This window comes from Ailuropoda melanoleuca, chromosome 13 (assembly GCF_002007445.2).
Source record: "Ailuropoda melanoleuca isolate Jingjing chromosome 13, ASM200744v2, whole genome shotgun sequence".
Taxonomy (NCBI): Eukaryota; Metazoa; Chordata; class Mammalia; order Carnivora; family Ursidae; genus Ailuropoda; species Ailuropoda melanoleuca.
In genome coordinates, this window is record NC_048230.1 from 3981939 (window position 1) to 4000191 (window position 18253).

An 18253-nucleotide genomic window follows, 5' to 3' on the forward strand; every position below is an offset into this window, starting at 1 on the left:
GCGGGAGCGCCGTGCGGGGCCGGAGGGCGGGGCGGGGCTGGGGGCTGCGGCCTCCGGCCTCGGCCCCCGCCCGGGCCACTGCGGAGCCGCGTCCTTGGCGGGAGGGCCGGCTGGGGGGCCCCGGTTCCCTCGCGTCCGTGGACGAGCGAGGAAGGACATTCCCGGCGCCACCTCCCACCCCTCAGTCTGAGGGAGGCAGGCAGCTAGCTGCCCCCCCCCCTCTATCTCTGTATCCCAACGGAAGCGCCAGCCTGGGGTGGCAGCGGGGCTGTGGCGGAGGCCAGCAAGGTTTAGGAGGTGGGGGCGAGTGTGGTTATGTGTCATCTCAGTGCCACCCCCGCGTCTTGCACCTGCTGCTCGCATGGTCTGCGCGCCCGCCGAGGTGGCGGAGGTCAAGGGGCAGAGAGCTGGGCAGATGGGCCAGGGGAGGCCTGGATAGCGTTTTCTTGTGAGCAGATGAAGGGGTAGCTGCTCCTAGGTCTCCCTACCCCTGGTTCCCAAGGCTGGGGCTCCTTGCGGGGCCTGGTGTTGAGGGCCAGTCCAGCTTGGGCATCTTCCTCTGAGGCATCCCCAGGCTGCCTGGTAATTGGGAGCAACTAGACTCAGTTATTCCTGTGCCCCAGGAAGGCCTGCTTGGGAAGCTGGGCTGAGCATTGTCCCAGCTTGGGCACAGACCCCTCCTAGCCCCGTAGCCCAGCCTGGCCAGAAATGGGTAGGGAGCAGTACCCTGGGGTGCCTAGGTTCCCAGGATCGGGCTGGCTTCCTGGCCTGCCTCCTGGCTGTATTTACTGTGGTGTTTGCCTTCTTCCAGCACAGTCAGGTCCAGGCTGATGTGAACCCCCCCTGAGCTGCTGAGGAAGTGAGGAGCAGTGACCTAAGAGGCTGCTACCTTCTGATGTGGGAGGACACTGCCAGTGAGGGGCTCAGCAGCTGGCCTGGGGAAGGAAGCCCTGGCTCTTGTCTGTTCTCTTTTTTAAAAAGGAGCTATCTCCCTGGGAGACCTCTGGGCAGGCTCAGGGTGTCTGTGAACTCCAGGGGGACTGAAGGCTCAATTAAGTGTGAGAGTGTGAAGTGCTGTTCCCTGGGCGCATAACTTCCAGCCACCCTTTGGACGGGCCCAAGACCCCAACAGTTTGAGAACCACAGATACTCTGGTGGTTCTGATGGCTCCAAGCTAATGTTGGGTAACTGTGGATGCCTGGCACAGGCAGGGTACTCTGTGAGTGGTTGTGACCCTGGGACTCCTCTCAGGGTGTGTCATGGTCTGGAGGGCCCTGAAGAAGCTATCGGGGCTGATGTGTCCTTACCCTAATGAGCCAGAAACTGTGATCTCCTCCCCACCCCCCACCCCCCTGCCCCGGCCGCATGCAGGTCTGGGGGTGGAAGGGCTAAGAGCTTGCCTTCTCTGTCTGTCCCAGGCTGTTCTGTACCTCTGGGGCAGGCGTAGCATGGGGGTGAGGGTGGAGGGTCCGGAAGGACTGGGAAGAAGGGTGCTTAGCAGACACTCATCCTATCCACTTACTCTGACCCATGGCAAGACTTTCCTTACTTTGGGCCTCAGTTTCCTCAATTGTGAGGCAAAGAAGTTGGAGTAGAAATGGTTTTTGAAGACTATCCCGTCTTCAAGTCTGTGCTTCTGATTCTCAGCTAAAGGGGCATGGGGCAGAATCAGCAAGGCAGTTGCCCTTTCTCCACTGCATTGGACTATTTGAAGCCTCTGGATGCCGAATGGGTTCAGGGAGGAGTGGTGTATATCTGATGTCTGGACTGCTCGGTTCCTGTCTGCAGTCATTGTCCCATGGAGTCATTTGTGCGCCGGGTACCTGCTTTTCCCCTGATCCAGGACACGGGTCGGGAAGAGGCAGGTGGTGAGGATGGTGAGGTAGGCAGGGTGCTGACAGAGTCTTACATGTCACCCTACCCCAGCATCTGACATGGTGTCTGGCACGTGGCAGGCACTCCCTGAGCGTTTGGATGCTTGTCAGGACCCCAGCTGGCTACTTGGGGCTACTCCATTCCCCCACCGTATGATACGAGAAGTGGCATTCTCGGTGTGGGAACTGTAGCAGCCCAGGGACGAGGCCTGAGGATTGTCAACAGTTGGGACCACGTTGGCATATGCCTCCTATCCAGTCATAGGCTTCTTTCGCTCTGAAGGGGCTTCCAGCCCTAGGAGTGGCGTTTTGTGGTTGGTTAATTTGGGGAGGCCATAGAGGTGAAAGTTGAGGTACAGGCTGATGCCGTAGGTCCTCGTCCTCCCTCTGTTTCCAGGCCTAGGCATACAGGTGACAGATGTGTTTAGTAAGGTGGCTGGACTTGCCATGGCTGCAATGGCAGCGGGGCCTCCTCGTCAGGCGCCGTACACGGGAGTCCAAGGGAGGGGCAGGAGTCAAGGAACCCTGGAGAATGTGTTCTCCCCCCATCCTTCCCCCCTCCACTCACTCTGCCACACAGTCCTGGCTCAGCCCAAGGACCTGCTCCTGTGGGTCTCCATCTCAACTTTTGCACCTCGGCAGCGCAGGTCCTGGGAGTGAAGACCTCAGGGTGCCTCTCCTATAGTGAGCAAGGATGGCTGCTGGCTGGGAACATTTGGAAACCTGCAGGCCCTTTTGTCTCTTTGTAATGTAGATTGTGGGGTGGGGTGAATGGGGGGCTTTCTTTCTCTTTTATTGAGGTTTAACTTACATACCGCAAAGTTCCTGCACCTTACTGCTTAGCCTGATGAGTTTTACGGTCTGTATACCCATGTAACCACCGCTCCGGTCAAGAGCTAGAGCATTTCTATCGCTCTGTGGGCCTTTCTTCTCCCTCCCAGTCAACAGCCCCCAAAGGTAACCACCATCCTGACCTTTATCCCCATGGATTACTCTTGCCTGCTTTCAAGATGGTGGGCTTCTCCCTCTTCTCTAGTGAGGCTCTGCTCAGGAGACCCTGGCCTTTATAGCAGGCTTACTGCCCCTAGAGGCCGGTAATGGCTTTGGATGGTGACATGAATTCACTTTAGGAGAGGCCTCCATGGCTGACGTTACCCCAGGATCCCTTCTACCACTTGCCCACATATACCAGACCCCCAGCCCGAGGCAGAAGCCCAGGGGCAAGGTTGGCAGGGTGCAGAGAAGGTCAGCACATCTCCTGAACCTTCTGCTCTCCGGGGGCGCCTGGCTAGCTCCGTCCGTAGAACTTACGACACTTGCTGTCGAGAGTTCAAGCCCCACACTGGGCCGTTGGGCATGAAGTTTACTAAAAACAAAACAAAACACCTTATGTCCCTGTCCTCTCTATCCCAGCTTTGATCTAGGGAGCCTCTTGGGGGCAAGGGTCCTTTAACCTTATACTACAGTAGCCATTTGACTTACAGAAACCCTTCCGGCCTGAGGAACTGGCCTAAGTGGGGCTTAGGGCCTCCGTCTTGGGTAGGCCCAAGGCCCCTTGGGTGTATAAGAAGTAGGTAGTGGGGTTAGGGTGGGCTTTTCATCTGTGTAATCAAGAACCAAGCTGGCAACAGTGTGCCCCAGGCCAGGACAGTGTCCCCTGCTCAACCTTCCTATTTCAGGTCACCGTGGAGGAGAGGTAGGACCCTTCCCCCAGGCTGGGAGAATACCAAGCAAAGCCTGGGACCCTAGTCCCCAAATCCTGATTTCTTGGTCACTGCCATATTCAGAGGCTCACCGTGTCTGGCCTGCTCTGGATATCTGTGCAGTCCTCTCAGGCCTGGCTTCTCCGGTAGGACCGTGGGCCTGGGGTGGAGGCCTCAGAGCGGCCCATTTATGATCCTGGCCTGGGCGGCTCCCCACTTACAGGAAACCCCACCATTTCAACAAGAGGAATTTAGGCTGCGTCATTTCCAGCTTCCTGCTTGAGCTGCCAGAGGTGGTGGCAGACCCCTCACCCAGTGGTGCTTGGGAGTGGGGGGAGGGAGCTTTCCATGTGCCTCACTGGGGTCCCTCCCTGTTTGAGTAAAGCCAACAGAATGTCCTAGGCCTCCCCCTCTTGGCACAGGCAGTGGGTCTCTTCCTCATGGGCCCCTGGAATCAAGTCCCAGAAAGGTGTATGGCAGGCATCTCATTGCCCTGTTTTTTTGGGGGGAAATGCCTAAAGAAGCCCAGACCCAAAGAACTGAACCCCCTCCTTCACTTCTTGTTTCTTCTTGTTCCCACGGAGGGGATACTTGCTGTAGGCAGAACTCAGGCTGCACCCTGACTCAGTCTCCTTACAATTCTGGGAACTTCTATGGAAGTCCTTGAAAGAAAGAGTCTGAGAATCACCTTCTGGTTGGAGAGGCTCTTATTACCCCAAGCCTGTCCCTCCCTTGGGGGGCCCACTTCTGGACTCCCTGAGCACTGCCAGGCAAGGCAGAGAGCCAGTCCCCCACTCATCACTCCCCCCCACCAAGACAGGGCTTCCTGAGACTGGGGCGGGGGCCCTGGGAAGAGCACAGTGTCCTGGGAGAGAGGCTCCCTGCCCCCACTCTCTGGAGGCACACAATGGCTGCTTTCTCCCCCATGACCTTTCCAGAGCCTGAGCTGTATACAGCTGTCTCCTCCCCCTCTCCCAAGGGGCCCTGGATGGGTGGCATCTCCCCTGCCCTTGAGAAGGACCCCAGGAGCTCCCACCCTGTCCCAGCCCCTCCTTCTTGTCTCCAAAGTTTGCTTCTCCCCAGGAGTGGAGAGTGGCTTCCAGGGCCCTTGCCCACTTGGGGCTTCCCCCTTAGGGGCAAGAGCAGAGGGAGAGCAGTGGGTATGAACATGGCCTGGTGTCTGGCATCTCAGTGCCTGGGTGTACATCCCAGCAATCCCACTCCTTAGCTGTGCGACCTTGAGCAAGCGCTCTAACCTCTCTGAGCCACTGCTGCTCATTGGTAAAGCAAGGATAGCATTTCCTGCCTTGCCTGACACTTGTGAGAGACATCGTGCATACGGGTCCAGCTTGTACACAGCGGGTAGTCAGCGTTAGTTCCTTTGCCCTCTCCGGCCCTATTTAAGAGGGGCTCTGGCTCAGCCCATCAGTGATGATGGCGGGAGGCTCAGCATGAAAAGGCCTCTTCCCTGCCAAGATGACGGCAGAGGCAGGACCCCGTGGAAGGGTGCAATGGGTCAGGCCGGTGGGTCCGTGGGTCCCACAGAAGCCTGGGAGCAGGAGGGATGTGGCACTGCCCAGACACAGGAAGAGTGCCAGGGCTGTCTGGCAGGTAACAGCAGTGTCATATCCCCGTGGGGACTCCTGCCTCCTTGGGGAAGGGCTGGGCCGGCTATCTTGTTCCCTGGGAAAGGCTGCAGGACAGGAAGATGTGCCTGCTGAGTCGGCCCTGGGGACCACCCTCCCACCCCCCAGACAGGCAGAGATGGGTAGGAAGAGGCACAGCCATCAGTCACCTGCTGTGCGCCTTTGGGGAAATCCCTCCTACCCCGCATCCCAGCCTCCTCATCAGTACCTGTGTGTCTCTCCCAGCTCCTGGGGCTTCGGGCAGCTGAGGGAGGGAAGGGGGCAGCGTAGTGTTGGCCCAGAGCAGGTGCCCGGGAGACTCTGCCCCTGATCTGGCCTCGGCCGACCCTTGCTCCCTCCCGGCAGACCCCGGCTGGGCCTCCATCAGCAGGGGCGTGCTGGTGTGTGACGAGTGCTGCAGCGTGCACCGGAGCCTGGGCCGCCACATCTCCATCGTCAAGCACCTGCGCCACAGCGCCTGGCCTCCCACGCTGCTGCAGGTACGCAGTGGGCGGCGGGTCCCGCACACCGCCCCTCCCCCGCACGCACACAGCTCTGGATCTGGCAGCTTCCAGGGGCAGCGCCCCGCCCTGACCCTTTCCACCGGTTCTGCTTGCCGTGCAGACAGGAGGCTTCTAAGACTGGGGTCTTCCAGACCTGGGCCCTCTCCGCAGCTTGGCCACTTACTAGCTTGGCCACGTAGCATCAAGCAGGCCGCTTAACTTCTCTGAGCCTTGGCACGCTTGCCGTGAGACCTGAAGTGCCACACGGGACCCATGTGCTCGGGCGGCCCGACTGGGTGGTGGTGTGATGGCGGCAGGGACACGGCAGGCCCCACGGTCCTGTTTCCAGCCACGCTGACTGTGGCCAGCGCATGGAGGTGTTTCCCCCCGCAGCCAGTGTGCAGCAGGCACTCTGACTTGGCACCTTTTCCTGCAGATGGTGCACACGCTCGCCAGCAACGGGGCCAACTCCATCTGGGAGCATTCCCTGCTGGACCCTGCGCAAGTGCAGAGCGGCCGGCGCAAAGCCAACCCCCAAGACAAAGTCCAGTGAGTTGGGCTGGAGGGGTGGTGGCAGGGACGGCATGGCCTGGGACGCGGATCCGAGAGGTGGCCGGGTGACCAGCCTCTCCCACTCTCCTCCCCACTGCCCTACCCAGCCCCATCAAGTCAGAGTTCATCAGGGCCAAGTACCAGATGCTGGCGTTTGTGCACAAGCTTCCTTGCCGGGACGATGACGGGGTCACTGCCAAAGACCTCAGCAAGGTTGGAGGGGCCCCGTGGGGGATGGGTGGGCCTCCTCTCTTGTCATCCACGACACCCTGAGGGCCTCTCCTTTGTCAGCACCGAGCCCTAGGCGCCAGAGGCGTTCAGGTCAGGCAAGAGTAGTGGGCACAGCAGGGGCACGAGATTGCGTGGTCAGGCGGCACGTGGCCACGGCCCCTCAGCTCCTCCGTGGACACCGCGGGGCTAAAATCCCCCAGCTGCCATCCAAAAGCTGGGAGAACTTGGGGCTGTGTCTTAGCCACTCAGAGCCTCAGTTTCCTGCTCTGTAAAATGGGAAAGAAAGAACAGCATCTCCCTCATAGACAACCTCTGTCTCAAGCAGAGCTCACGGCACGGGTGGATGGTGACTGATAGCAGGAAGTCCTCTGTCCTCCCTGACAGCCCTACTCCAGCTGGGCCCCTGGAGCTGGTAGGGGCCCCAGCAGCTGCCTAACTCGGCGCAGCTTGGAGGGGGGCTCACACACAGTTGTCGCCCACTCTGCTCCTTGCAGCAACTGCACTCGAGCGTGCGGACCGGCAACTTGGAGACATGTCTGCGCCTGCTGTCCCTGGGTGCCCAGGCCAACTTCTTCCATCCAGAGAAGGGCACCACACCTCTGCATGTGGCTGCCAAAGCGGGGCAGACACTGCAGGCTGAGCTTCTTGTAGTGTATGGGGCTGACCCTGGCTCCCCTGATGTCAATGGCCGCACACCCATTGACTATGCCAGGTGAGGGTTGGATGATGGGTGAGGCTTGGGTGGGTGGGGGTGGTAGACTGCTGCTGCAGGGCTGAGGCATGCCCCCTCCCCACAGGCAGGCGGGGCACCATGAGCTGGCGGAAAGGCTAGTCGAGTGCCAGTATGAGCTCACTGACCGGTTGGCCTTCTATCTCTGTGGACGCAAGCCGGGTGAGCGGAGCTTGGGGCAGGTCTGGCTGGGCCAGGCAGGTGGGACCCAGACACACCCCAGCAGCAGGTGCCATGGTGACAAAGCCGGCTGGGGAACAGTGTTGCTAGGCAACTGGCTCCTGTGAAATTGATGCAGGCTCTTGGCTACAGCACACTGGGATAGGGAGTGGGGGTGGGCCTAACTTCAGTCAGCGACCAGGGCTCTTGGGGGTGGCCTGCCCTCCTCCCTGTCCCCTGACACTTCTTGGTGCCAAGCCCTGCTCATGGCAGTGAGGTGGGCTCCCAGCTGCTAAGGCCACCCCACACCAGTGACTTGGCATTTTTATTTTTGTTCAGATCACAAGAATGGGCATTACATCATCCCACAGATGGCTGACAGGTGAGTGCCTACCTGATGCCCCTTCCCAGAGGCTGTCGGATGTCATGTGGTTGCCTGAGCCCCAGAGCCTCCACCCGTCCCTCTCCCCAGGCTTTTAGGGTCCCCCACCCTCGGGGAGCTGGCTGTACAAGCATTTCTGTCCCGTCCTCACTCCCCGCTGGGCCCCAAGGCAGGTGAGAATGTCCGCTCAGCACATGGCCAGCGCAGCCTGAGCCCCATGGCTCTCCTACTCAGGCTTGAGTGCCAGAAGCACCTGCCCTGGGAGTGGTGGGTTGCTGGCTTCTGTTTCCAGTGGCACTCACCCCGCTGTAAAATCTTTAGACAAACCTCCGCTCTTCAGTGAAAAGATGGTGGGCTCCAGGGATTTGACTAACTTCGGGCCTACTGACGAGGCCTCCGTGGTGTGCTCAGAAGTTGTTCCCGGGCTGGGGGGCAGGGCACAGCACAATGGAGGCGGTTCTGCCCCTGATCTGAAAAGCCTCGGGCGCCTAGGCTGTGGCCGCCTAGGCTGTGGCCGGCGCTCGCTCAGCTCACAAGATGGATGTTGGCGCCACCTGGCGGCCGCCTCAGATAGCCAAGCCTTGCCAAGCTTTGCCTGCTGGCCTGGATCTCAGAGAGAGGAGGCTCCCTCCCTCTCCAGTGGCCAGTGTGGACAGACAGGGATGGCCCCTCGGATCCTTGAACCCAGACCTACTCTGTTCTGAGATGCCGAGACTCCCTCCTACTTCTCTGGTCTTATTCTGCCTGGCGTGTGTACCTGCATGCATGGCTGGTGTGTGTGTTCCAAACACGTCTGGGCGTGTACTCAGTGAGATGGTAACCGAGCACCTTCCCTGCGCCAGCGACTGTTCTCGGCCCCGAGGCACAGGTGACTCAGACACGATCTCTGCCCTGAAGGAGCTTGCAGTCTAGAGAGGGACGCAGCCTAGTCAGACAGCTGTAGTTCGGTGTGGGGAGGGGGCGCTGCGTGAGAGACAGTGGAAAGGAGCAGTGCCTGCTGGGAGCACAGAGTGAAGAGCAGGGAGTCCCAGGAGCAGGACCGGAATAGAAACAGGCGAGAGAATGGCCAATCCTGTGAGCCCCGCAAGGGTAGAGGGGTTCCGAGCACTGATGTGTGGAGTCAGCCGTGCCACTTACTGGCTGTTCCGGCAGGCTGCTTAACCGCTCTGAGTCTGAGTTACCTGGTGGAAACGAGGGCAACAGTGCCTACCTTTTCTGGGCTGTTGAGAGGATTAAGTAAGATAACGCATGCCAAGCACGTAGCCTATTTTTTAAGTGAGCTTGTTGTTGGAGTACAGCTGAAGTATGCCATACGTCTCTTTTGTCACTGAGTTGGTTTTGAGGCCAGGGGTGGTGTGGCCCGATGTGTCGGAAAGATCGCCTGGGCCTCTTGCTGGGAACAGGGATTGTAGGGGCGAGCCCAGAAGCGGGAAGATGGACGAAGAAACTGATGCAAAGGCCCCGGGGAAGAGGGACTGATGGCAGAACCTGGGGAAAGCTCCCCCGGGGCTTGAGGGTGAGGGCATTTCTGGGGACGCCTGAGAGCAGACACTGGTGCTGGGTGAGTGGGGCTCAGAGGGAGAGAGCAAGCTGGTGTAGGAGCAGGGTGGGAGGGAGATGAGTTCCGTCGTGTGCACGGAGCTGGGTGTGAGCTTGCCATGGGCAGACGTGCGCTGCCCTGCTCCTGGGTAATCGCTGCCTCTGTCCTGTTCTTTCCTCTGCTGCCTCTCTGGACTTAGATCTCGGCAAAAGTGCATGTCTCAGAGGTATATGGTGCCTGCCCTGGGAGCAGGCTCTGGAGGTTGGGGCAGGGGGCCGGGGGAAGGCTTGGTGTGCGGCATCTGGGATGTTGTCTTTCCGGGATCCCTGCATGTTCGGGAGTCACAGGCGGGGGCCTGGCCACCTCTCATGTCTGCCCATTCCCGTCTCCCTCCTCTGTCCACAGCCTAGACCTGTCCGAGTTGGCCAAAGCCGCCAAGAAGAAGCTGCAGGCGGTGAGTCCGCTTGGACAGGCTCTAATACTTGGAGCTGTCCCCATCTCTGACCCTCAACTCCTGCCATCGCTACCCCTTCCTCTGACCTGGTACCTTTTTCTAAGTCTTGGACCTGCCCCTCACTGTAGCCTTCCTGGCTCCCTTCCCCCTACTTCCCCGCCTTTTGTCTCTGACTCTGACTCTGCAGGCCCCAGAGCCCTAGCCCCACCTCTGACCTACCAGGGCACTAACTGTCTGATCTGGCCTCCCTCTGTCCTCTCCCACTGTGGCGCTGGACAGAGAGACCTCTGCCCCAGTTTCCAGTGCTGAGACTGGGGGCTGGGCAGCGCACGGGACACAAGCCATTTCCCACCTCTTATGACCTCCTGCTTGAGCTGGCCTTGTCAGCACTGGGGACCAATGGATCTGACAAAGCCTGGGTCCCCCTCTTTGCCTCTAGCTCAGCAACCGGCTTTTTGAGGAACTTGCCATGGATGTGTATGACGAGGTGGATAGAAGAGAGAATGACGCAGGTGAGCCCGGAGGGCATCTGAGGTCATGGGCGGGTGCGATGAGGGTACCTGCCCACCTGCTGGGGAAGGTCTGGGACCTGCTGTGGCTCTTCGGTCCTTTGGCGGGGACCTAGAGGGGGTGCCTGGGGTTGGTCCGCTCAGCAGGTCTGCGGACCAGCCCCTGCTGGCTGTGAGCTGCCTGGGCAGCGTCCCCGGCCAGGCGGAGCGTGCTGAGCTGGAGGCAGCCAGCCTGTTCCTCCGCCCCACCCCTGTGCTGGGGCTCATCTCTGCTCTGGCTGCCTCCCACTTTGGCTCACTCCCCAGTCCCACTCCGCCCCCCTACATCACTCCTTCCTGGCCACAGCCAGATTCCAGCCCAAACTCTGGGCTGGGCCTGGCAAGAAGGAGTCGCCTCGTTCTGTTCATCATCGGCCTAGCCGGCTCGCCCAGCCCTGCCCTGCCCTGCCCCAGCCTTGCTTCTGTTGTCTGAAGACCACCCCTGTTTGGAACACCAGCCCTTGGTGGGCGTGGGGAGGAGCGAGGAAGGCTGCGCTCAGCACCTGCCCACCTCCGCTCCCCCCCCCGCCCCCCACCGTGGGCCTGGCCACCAGGACGATTTGCTCCCTGCCCCTCCCCCACAGTGTGGCTGGCTACCCAGAACCACAGCACCCTGGTGACGGAGCGCAGTGCTGTGCCCTTCCTGCCTGTGAACCCCGAGTACTCAGCCACACGGAATCAGGTGAGGGGGCTGGATGGGGGGCCTGGGGCGGTCTCCTGCCCTCCAGGGGTCGCCAGCTCTGTGGGCGTTGCCCTTCCTCCACGGCTGCCGTCTGGGCTGCTCTTCTCCCCCGGCTCCGGCCTCCCCCAGGGCTGTGCTGGCGCTGGGATGTGGGAATGGGGAAGAGGCTGGGTTTTTTGAGGACTTGCTGAGCAGTGTCGGGGGGATCCCAGCCTCTTCTCGAGAGCTCCCCTAGGCACCCAGAATCTGTCACCCCCAACCCCCCGCTCTGGCCATGAGCCAGGTAACAGGGGCGTCCCTCGCAGCTTTGTTCCCACCACCCATCTCTCAGCTGTAAGGGGGCCCATCACGCCAGCCCAGTTCTTTCTGACTTGTAGGGGCGGCAGAAGTTGGCCCGCTTTAATGCCCGAGAGTTTGCCACCCTGATCATAGACATTCTCAGTGAGGCCAAGCGGAGGCAGCAGGGCAAGAGCCTGAGCAGCCCCACAGGTGGGAAGGGCGTGGAGAGGGCTGCGGGCAGTGGGCACTTCTCTAGAATATTCTCTTTCATGGCTCCTTTTTGGGGTGGCATGATAGAAGAGTTGTGTGGCTGAATCCTGAGTGACAGGACTGTGTCCTCAGACAACCTCGAGCTCTCTGCGCGGAGCCAGAGTGACCTCGACGACCAACACGACTACGACAGTGTGGCCTCGGACGAGGACACGGACCAGGAACCCCTGCGCAGCACTGGTGCCACTAGGAACAACCGTGCCCGGGTCTGAGCACTGCCCCAGCCTGGGCCTCCGGCTCTATCCCCTCATAGCCCCGGGCTCCAGGGACAAGTGGGCTGGTTACGGTCTTGGGAAGAGCCTTCTGTGGGCGTTCCCCCCAGCCCCGATGGCTGACTGGCCTCTGCCTCACTCTGCAGAGCATGGACTCCTCAGACCTGTCCGATGGGGCTGTGACCCTGCAGGAGTACCTGGAGCTGAAGAAGGCTCTGGCCGCCTCCGAGGCGAAGGTGCAGCAGCTCCTGAAGGTCAACAGCAGCCTGAGTGACGAGCTCCGGAGGCTGCAGAGGGAGGTAAGGGCGGCAGCGCTGGCGCGAGCAGGGGCTCCCAACATCCGGGCCAGGGAGGGTCCCCTGCTCCCGGAGGTGGGGGTGCTGCCCGGAGCCTCTGGAGGTTCTGACACCACCGTGCACTCTCAGATCCACAAGCTGCAGGCAGAGAACTTGCAGATCCGGCAGCCTCCGGGGCCAGCGCCCACACCCCCGCTGCCCAGCGAGCGGGCAGAACATACATCGATGGGGCCTGGCGGGAGTGCCCACCGCAGGGACCGCCAGGCCTTCTCCATGTATGAACCAGGCTCCGCCCTGAAGCCCTTTGGGGGTCCACCTGGGGACGAGCTCACCACCCGGCTCCAGCCTTTCCACAGCACTGTGAGTTGCTTGTGGGTGTCAAGGACTGGGGGAGACCAAGGGTTGGAGCTGCTGTGGGCCCTCCCTGATGCCTGCTGTGCCATCCCCCAGGAGCTGGAGGACGACGCCATCTATTCAGTACACGTCCCTGCTGGCCTTTACCGGGTAAGCAGGGCCTGGGGGAAGTGGGCCCATGTCCGTACATCGGTTCTGAGCCCCAGTGGGTGCCAGCTTTTGTGCTGGCTGCTGGGCACGGAGATGACCCTCGCTGCCGGGAAGCTGGAAGGCGGGTAGCAGGGAGGAAAAACTGACTCCAGCCCTCCTGGGTTTCAGATCCGGAAGGGGGTGTCGGCCTCCGCCGTGCCCTTCACTCCCTCCTCCCCACTCCTGTCCTGCTCCCAGGAAGGAAGCCGCCACACGGTAACATTCCCATCCCCAGTGTCCAAGGGACAGGCCGAATGAGATGTGTGCGTGGAAAGCGACGGGCTGTGTGGGTTTGTGAACGTGCATGTCACCTACTACCCCTTCCCTGGTCCTCCAGAGCAAGCTTTCCCGCCACGGTAGCGGTGCCGACAGCGACTATGAGAACACGCAAAGTGGGGACCCACTGCTTGGGTGAGGCACCCCAGGGAAGAAGGCTGAGTGGGCTCTAGAGTGTCTGTGAGGGTGCAGGCAAGCGGCCTCACCACTGGAATGTCTCTTTCTAACCCCCACCCCAGACTGGAAGGGAAGAGGTTTCTTGAGCTGGGCAAGGAAGAAGACTTCCACCCAGAGTTGGAAAGCCTGGATGGAGACCTCGACCCTGGGCTTCCCAGCACGGAGGATGTCATCCTGAAGACGGAACAGGTCACCAAGAACATTCAGGAATTGTTGCGGGCTGCCCAGGAATTCAAGCACGACAGGTATGGGGGTGGGACGCGAGGCTCATAGCAGCCCCTGGGTGTTGCAGAGGGGAAGCATGGGGGGGGGGCAGTGTTCCACTGTCCCTGCAAACCCTCCTAATTTTTACCCTCCCTTCCCCCCAAAGCTTTGTGCCCTGCTCAGAGAAGATCCATTTGGCTGTGACTGAGATGGCCTCTCTATTCCCAAAGGTACAGGGGCTGGAAAGAAGAGCAGGACTGGGAGGGTCTCCGGGTGGGGCAGGTGCAGGGAACGTGACCACTACCTGGGTGGAGAGGACACACTGAGCCACGTTCATGGCTCATGTTTTGAAGTCCAAGGCCCAACTCCCTCCCCCCATCCAGAGGCCAGCCCTGGAGCCTGTGCGCAGCTCACTGCGGCTGCTCAATGCCAGCGCCTACCGGCTGCAGAGTGAATGCCGGAAGACCGTGCCCCCGGAGCCAGGTGCCCCTGTGGACTTCCAGCTGCTGACTCAGCAGGTGATCCAGTGCGCCTATGACATCGCCAAGGCTGCCAAGCAGCTGGTCACCATCACCACCCGAGAAAAGAAGCAGTGACCACTCTCCCTGCACCCTCACCTGCACCCTGGGACCTCACTGGCCAAGGGAGCTGGGCCACTCCAGACACTAATCCCCACCCCAACAGAGCCGCTGGCGCAAGTGCCCTTAGTGCTGCCACTCTCCCCTGGCAGCCAGGCGCCCTGGTGCCGCCCCCCTCAAGCCCCCAAGGATGGGGAGGTGGGGTGGCAGGAGCTTCTGTCCCCCACATTCCATGCACCTCCCCCTGTACATAGCATTCCCCTCCCCCCACCCTCCTTCTAGCGTGCAGGGGCCTGTAAAGCATCACTCCCAGCCCCTTGCCCTCTGGGGCACCCTCAGCAAAGGGTTGGGTGGGGACACTCCAAGTGGGGCCATTCCCCCTACAGGCACCCCACCCCCATGAGCCAGTTCAGCCCTATTGGGGGCTGAGCGGGGGCATCCCCTCCTTTGTACATAATCTCTAGATGTCCCCGCCCTGTAGCCACCAGCCCCCCTGCTGCTCTCCTTTAATGCCAAACGGCCCCTGCCTAGAGCACAGGCCCCAACCTGTGTTCCCAGGGTCCCTAGCAGCAAACACTGGAAAATGTCTTTTTTTTTTTCTTCTCTCTCTTCTCTTCCCCTCCTTAATTTTAACATTGTGGTAACTGAGTGTCCCTGCGTGCCTGCGTGTGAGTGTGCGGGGCGGCAGTGCCGTTCCAGAGGCCTGGCCCATCTGGAGTTTTGTGAAGGGTGAGGGGACCAGAGCAGCAGGACCAGTGTTGGGGGTCAGCCCCCCTTCCCCATTCTTGGGGCCAGGGACTGCTGGTAACCAGCTGGGGTCCAACCCGTTGCCTCCTCTCATCTGTCCCCCCACTCATACCCCTTTCTCTAGGAACTTAACAACAAAAAAAACCACTTCCCTGCATCTCTCCTCCCCCTCCCTTGTGGAGGGGGATATGCTGGCTGGGGCAGAGAACTGAGCACCTGAGCCTGGGGCTGGCTCCCCGGGGTCCCTGACTCAGCTGAGAGCCCCCCTCCCCATAACCTCGGAGAGGCCAGCACCTGCCCTGCGGTATCTGGGTATCTGGAATCTGGGCTGCAGCCTGGGAAGGCTGGAGAGGCAGATGGCAGTGCCTACGAGCTCTCCCTGTCCTGCCTCTGTCCCAGGGGCCAGGCTCTACCTGTGTGGTGGTGGGTGGGCTGACTGTCAAGACGTGTGTCATGTACATTTGTATCAAAAATAAATAAGTGACCATGTGTTGTTGCTGATGCTTAGAGAATTTAGGGGGTTGGGGGGCACTGGGGAGGTGGCAGAGAGACCAACCTGGCAAGAACATGAAGCAAATGAAGACTCCAGCTGCTCTGGACCTGGAACTCAGAATGAAAGCCCTTGTGTTCTAGAAAAGGAGCTGGGAAAGAAGGTTTCTGTAACTACCATCACCTCCCCCTCTCCCCACCATGGTAGCAGGCAGGGTTCTATCACGCTCCTAAAGCTTCCACTAAGGCCAGGTGGGCGGGTGGGTGCCTAACTTGATTTTGTAAAGGTCCACTTCAAACAAAACCTAAATGTACTAGGACGGTGTCCTGGGTGGAAGTGTCTGTGTGGCCGATGCACAGGTTCAACCCCAAACTCTACCAAAATAATTTAATTAGAAATACAGGCAAGGGAGGCTGAAAGGGCCCCTTTCCCCAGGGCTAGAAGCAAACCACACCACAGGGACAGGGCCCCTCGCAACGCTTAGGCGGACTGCTCCGTCTGGCCACCAGGGGGCGGCCCTGCACAGGGTCCACGTGGCAGAGGTCGCGGCCTCCCAGCAGACAAAGCAAGCCGGCCACAGCGGCAGGGCTGGGGCAGGTCAGTCCGAGCTGTCCCCATCCGGGCCGCTGTCCGGCGTGGGCGGAAGCAGGGGTCTCCGGCGGGACCGCTTGACCCGGCGCGGGGGCATCAGGAGCCTCCGCTTCAGCACAGCTACGGGCACGGTGCGACCGGTCAGAGAATGGCAGCGATGCCGGGGAGGTCCAGGGCCGGGTTGGGTGTAAGGAGGGTAACTGCTCACCAGCCACCGTGTCCTGACTGTCCGCTGTGGGCTCCCAGTAGATGCTCTCCCCGCGCCGGAAGTTCCGGTGCAGCCGAGTGCAGAGCGTGGCCAGAGCGAGCAGCACCAACAGGAAGGTCAGGGCCATGGCAGCCCAAGCAGCCTCCTCGGTGCGCGGGGTGGGGCCCCGGGCGACCCGTGGAGGAGGCGCCGCTGCCCGAGGGGCTGGGGAAGCCTCCCCTGGACAGGTGCAGCCCCCTGGGCTGCTTTGCCCTTTGGGCACTTGAGCCCCTATCCTGGAGCTGGCGTTGCCTCCGAGCCCCTCAGGCAGCAAGGGGAGAGTGGGAACAGACGGCGCATCACCCCTCTCACCCCGCGCTGCCAACATGGGCTGCTTGGCCTCCAGGCTCCGGGGGGAAGCAGAGGGGAACCTCAGGCCTGAGGGGGTGGGCTGGAGACGGAGGGCAGCCCGCGGCCCACGCCTCTTGGCACCGCCAGGAGAAAAGTGCCTGGGCCCTCTAGTTGCCTCCGCTGCACCAGGGGGCCGCCAGCTCCGAAGAGGAAAGGCCAAAGCTGGAGCCTTTGGGGAGAGAAGCAGTCACCCTTTTCCTGCCCCCAAAACCAATGACCCCACCCCCAACCAAGCCCAGCACCCCTCACCTGCACACACCCTCTCCAGCACAGCCTCCCTCTACCTGGCCTTGGCACCAAGGACCCAGAAAGCCCATCAGAGCAGAGCCATGCCTTCTTCCTCTGCCTCCGCCGTCTCCTCCTCTTCAGCAGGTGGGCAGCCCAGGCCGGCTCTACCCACGCCATCTCCAGCGCCACCCCCCACGCTGCCAGCGCCAGGGGCTAGGAAAGGAGAGCTGAGATGAAGGTGGGGACAAGCAAGAGGAAGTCCCTGAATTTTCCTTCCCCTGCACATGGGGCTATAGCCTTTGCCAGAGCCAGACAACCACCTTTCATCAACCACTTACCCGCTCCCGAGTAAGGCTAGAGTCAGGGGCCAGTGAGGGTTGGGCCACACAAACGTGGGCCAGGAGGGCAAGCTGGAGCTTCAGCCAAGGGTGCGCGCAGGGGTGGTAGAGGAAGCCGACATCCTCAGCCTAGAGAAAAAAGCATGGAGACATCACGCCAGGCCCAGGGCACTCTCTGAGAATCCCAAGGTCTCCCATCCTGGGGGCCAGCTTCAAGGGATTCCCGGGGTGGCCAGATGACCCACCTTCAGGGCTCAGGAAACGACAAAAAGCCCTGGGTGCTGGCGAGCATTCCCTCCTGCCTCCGAGTGTTCCTCTCACCCCTCCTCTCCAGCAGGTGCCACCCCTCAAAGCTCACAGTTTCCATGACTGCAGGCCTGGTTATTGCTGTCACACCCCACTCTGCAGCTATATTTCTCCGCACCTGCAACAATGGCTCCACAGGTCCCCAGTCTAGACTGTACGCATCCCCCACATGAGACCAGGTCTTCTATTTATTGACTCTGTCTATATATTCAGTCTCTCCCAAACATCCAAATACAGGGCACTCTGGCAACAGGTGCACAATCCCATGATGGAAACACGTCATCAATTATTAATTATTCTTTGATTGAGCTGACCTGATGCTCAGCACTGTTCCAGATGCTATAAGAGATGCCAAGAGACAATCCCTGGACTCTGCTTGCAGGGAATGTAAAGGAAACTCAGGGCCACAGAACTAATGCAAATGAAAGAGCAAACTAATAAAGCTCAAAGTGATTAGTTGCTCAATTATAAGAGCTAAGTTGTAAGCATTACATGAATTTGGAGCAGGTGATGAGCGAGGGCTGGCACGATTGGGCAAGTTCTCAAGAAAGCTGACTCCTGCACTGGGCTGTGGAGGTGGATGGGCTGGACGGCAGGAGGGCAGGGAGCTGCCCACTTCGGCTCCAGGTCAGGATAGGCCAGGTGTGGAGAGTAAGCAGCAGCAAAGTTACAGCAGTGGGAATGAGCCTGGAACTCACATGTATGGTGAGCAGACCAACACAAGTGGAGAGGAACCAAAGATCTGGGGAGGTCAGATGAGGTTTATTTAAGCAGGACCTGAAAAGCTGGGGGTGGGGTGGGGAGAGGCCATGATAAAATGAGAAATAAAGAGCCACTGGAGGTTTCTGAACAGTGGAATGATTTAATGAAAGGGTGTTTGAGGGAAGGAATCAAGTAGGTTTCTTGAAACCATGAGGTTTCTTGGCTTGGAGCTATTACAAGGTTCAAAAAAAAGTTAGATGTTTCATGGTGCCTGGGTGGCTCAGACGGTTAAGCGTCTGCCTTCTGCTCAGGTCACGATGCCAAGGTCCTGGGATGGAGCCCCACACCCGCGCTCCCTACTCCGAGGGGAGCCTGCTTCTCCCTCTCCCTCTCCCCCCACCCCCCCACGCTCCTGCTCCCAAAAAAAAAAAAAAA

At 60.3% G+C, this 18253-nt stretch overlaps 2 protein-coding genes across 8 annotated transcripts in view; one reads left to right on the top strand and one right to left on the bottom strand.

Annotated features, from left to right (window-relative positions):
• The first annotated feature begins 5088 nt into the window (after nt 1-5088).
• On the top strand, nt 5089-15054 carry GIT1 (GIT ArfGAP 1). Its single transcript, XM_034640622.1, has 21 exons — nt 5089-5188; nt 5473-5702; nt 6142-6254; nt 6365-6470; nt 6983-7200; nt 7286-7380; nt 7717-7759; nt 9499-9525; nt 9705-9753; nt 10193-10265; nt 10886-10983; nt 11361-11472; nt 11605-11738; nt 11891-12043; nt 12170-12400; nt 12491-12544; nt 12713-12799; nt 12921-12994; nt 13099-13281; nt 13407-13470; nt 13624-15054. The coding sequence occupies exons 1-21, from the start codon at nt 5089-5091 to the stop codon at nt 13834-13836; spliced, it is 2457 nt and encodes an 818-aa protein (XP_034496513.1). The 3' UTR covers nt 13837-15054.
• A 356-nt stretch (nt 15055-15410) lies between these two features.
• The window catches only part of TP53I13 (tumor protein p53 inducible protein 13), a 3932-nt gene continuing 1089 nt past the window's right edge, over nt 15411-18253 (bottom strand). Inside the window, exons 1-4 of one of the 7 annotated variants that reach the window (XM_034639903.1) lie at nt 17815-18190; nt 16811-16939; nt 16494-16685; nt 15413-16413 (exon numbers count right to left, since the gene is read on the bottom strand). In XM_034639903.1, the coding sequence (XP_034495794.1) occupies nt 15493-16413; nt 16494-16649 (1077 nt within the window). In that variant the 5' untranslated portion in view covers nt 16650-16685; nt 16811-16939; nt 17815-18190 and the 3' untranslated portion in view covers nt 15413-15492. Of the gene's footprint in view, nt 16414-16493; nt 16686-16810; nt 17425-17476; nt 17489-17608; nt 18191-18253 lie in introns of those variants that run through there. The other 6 variants (XM_034639901.1, XM_034639902.1, XM_034639908.1 and 3 more) reach the window with 6 other exon arrangements.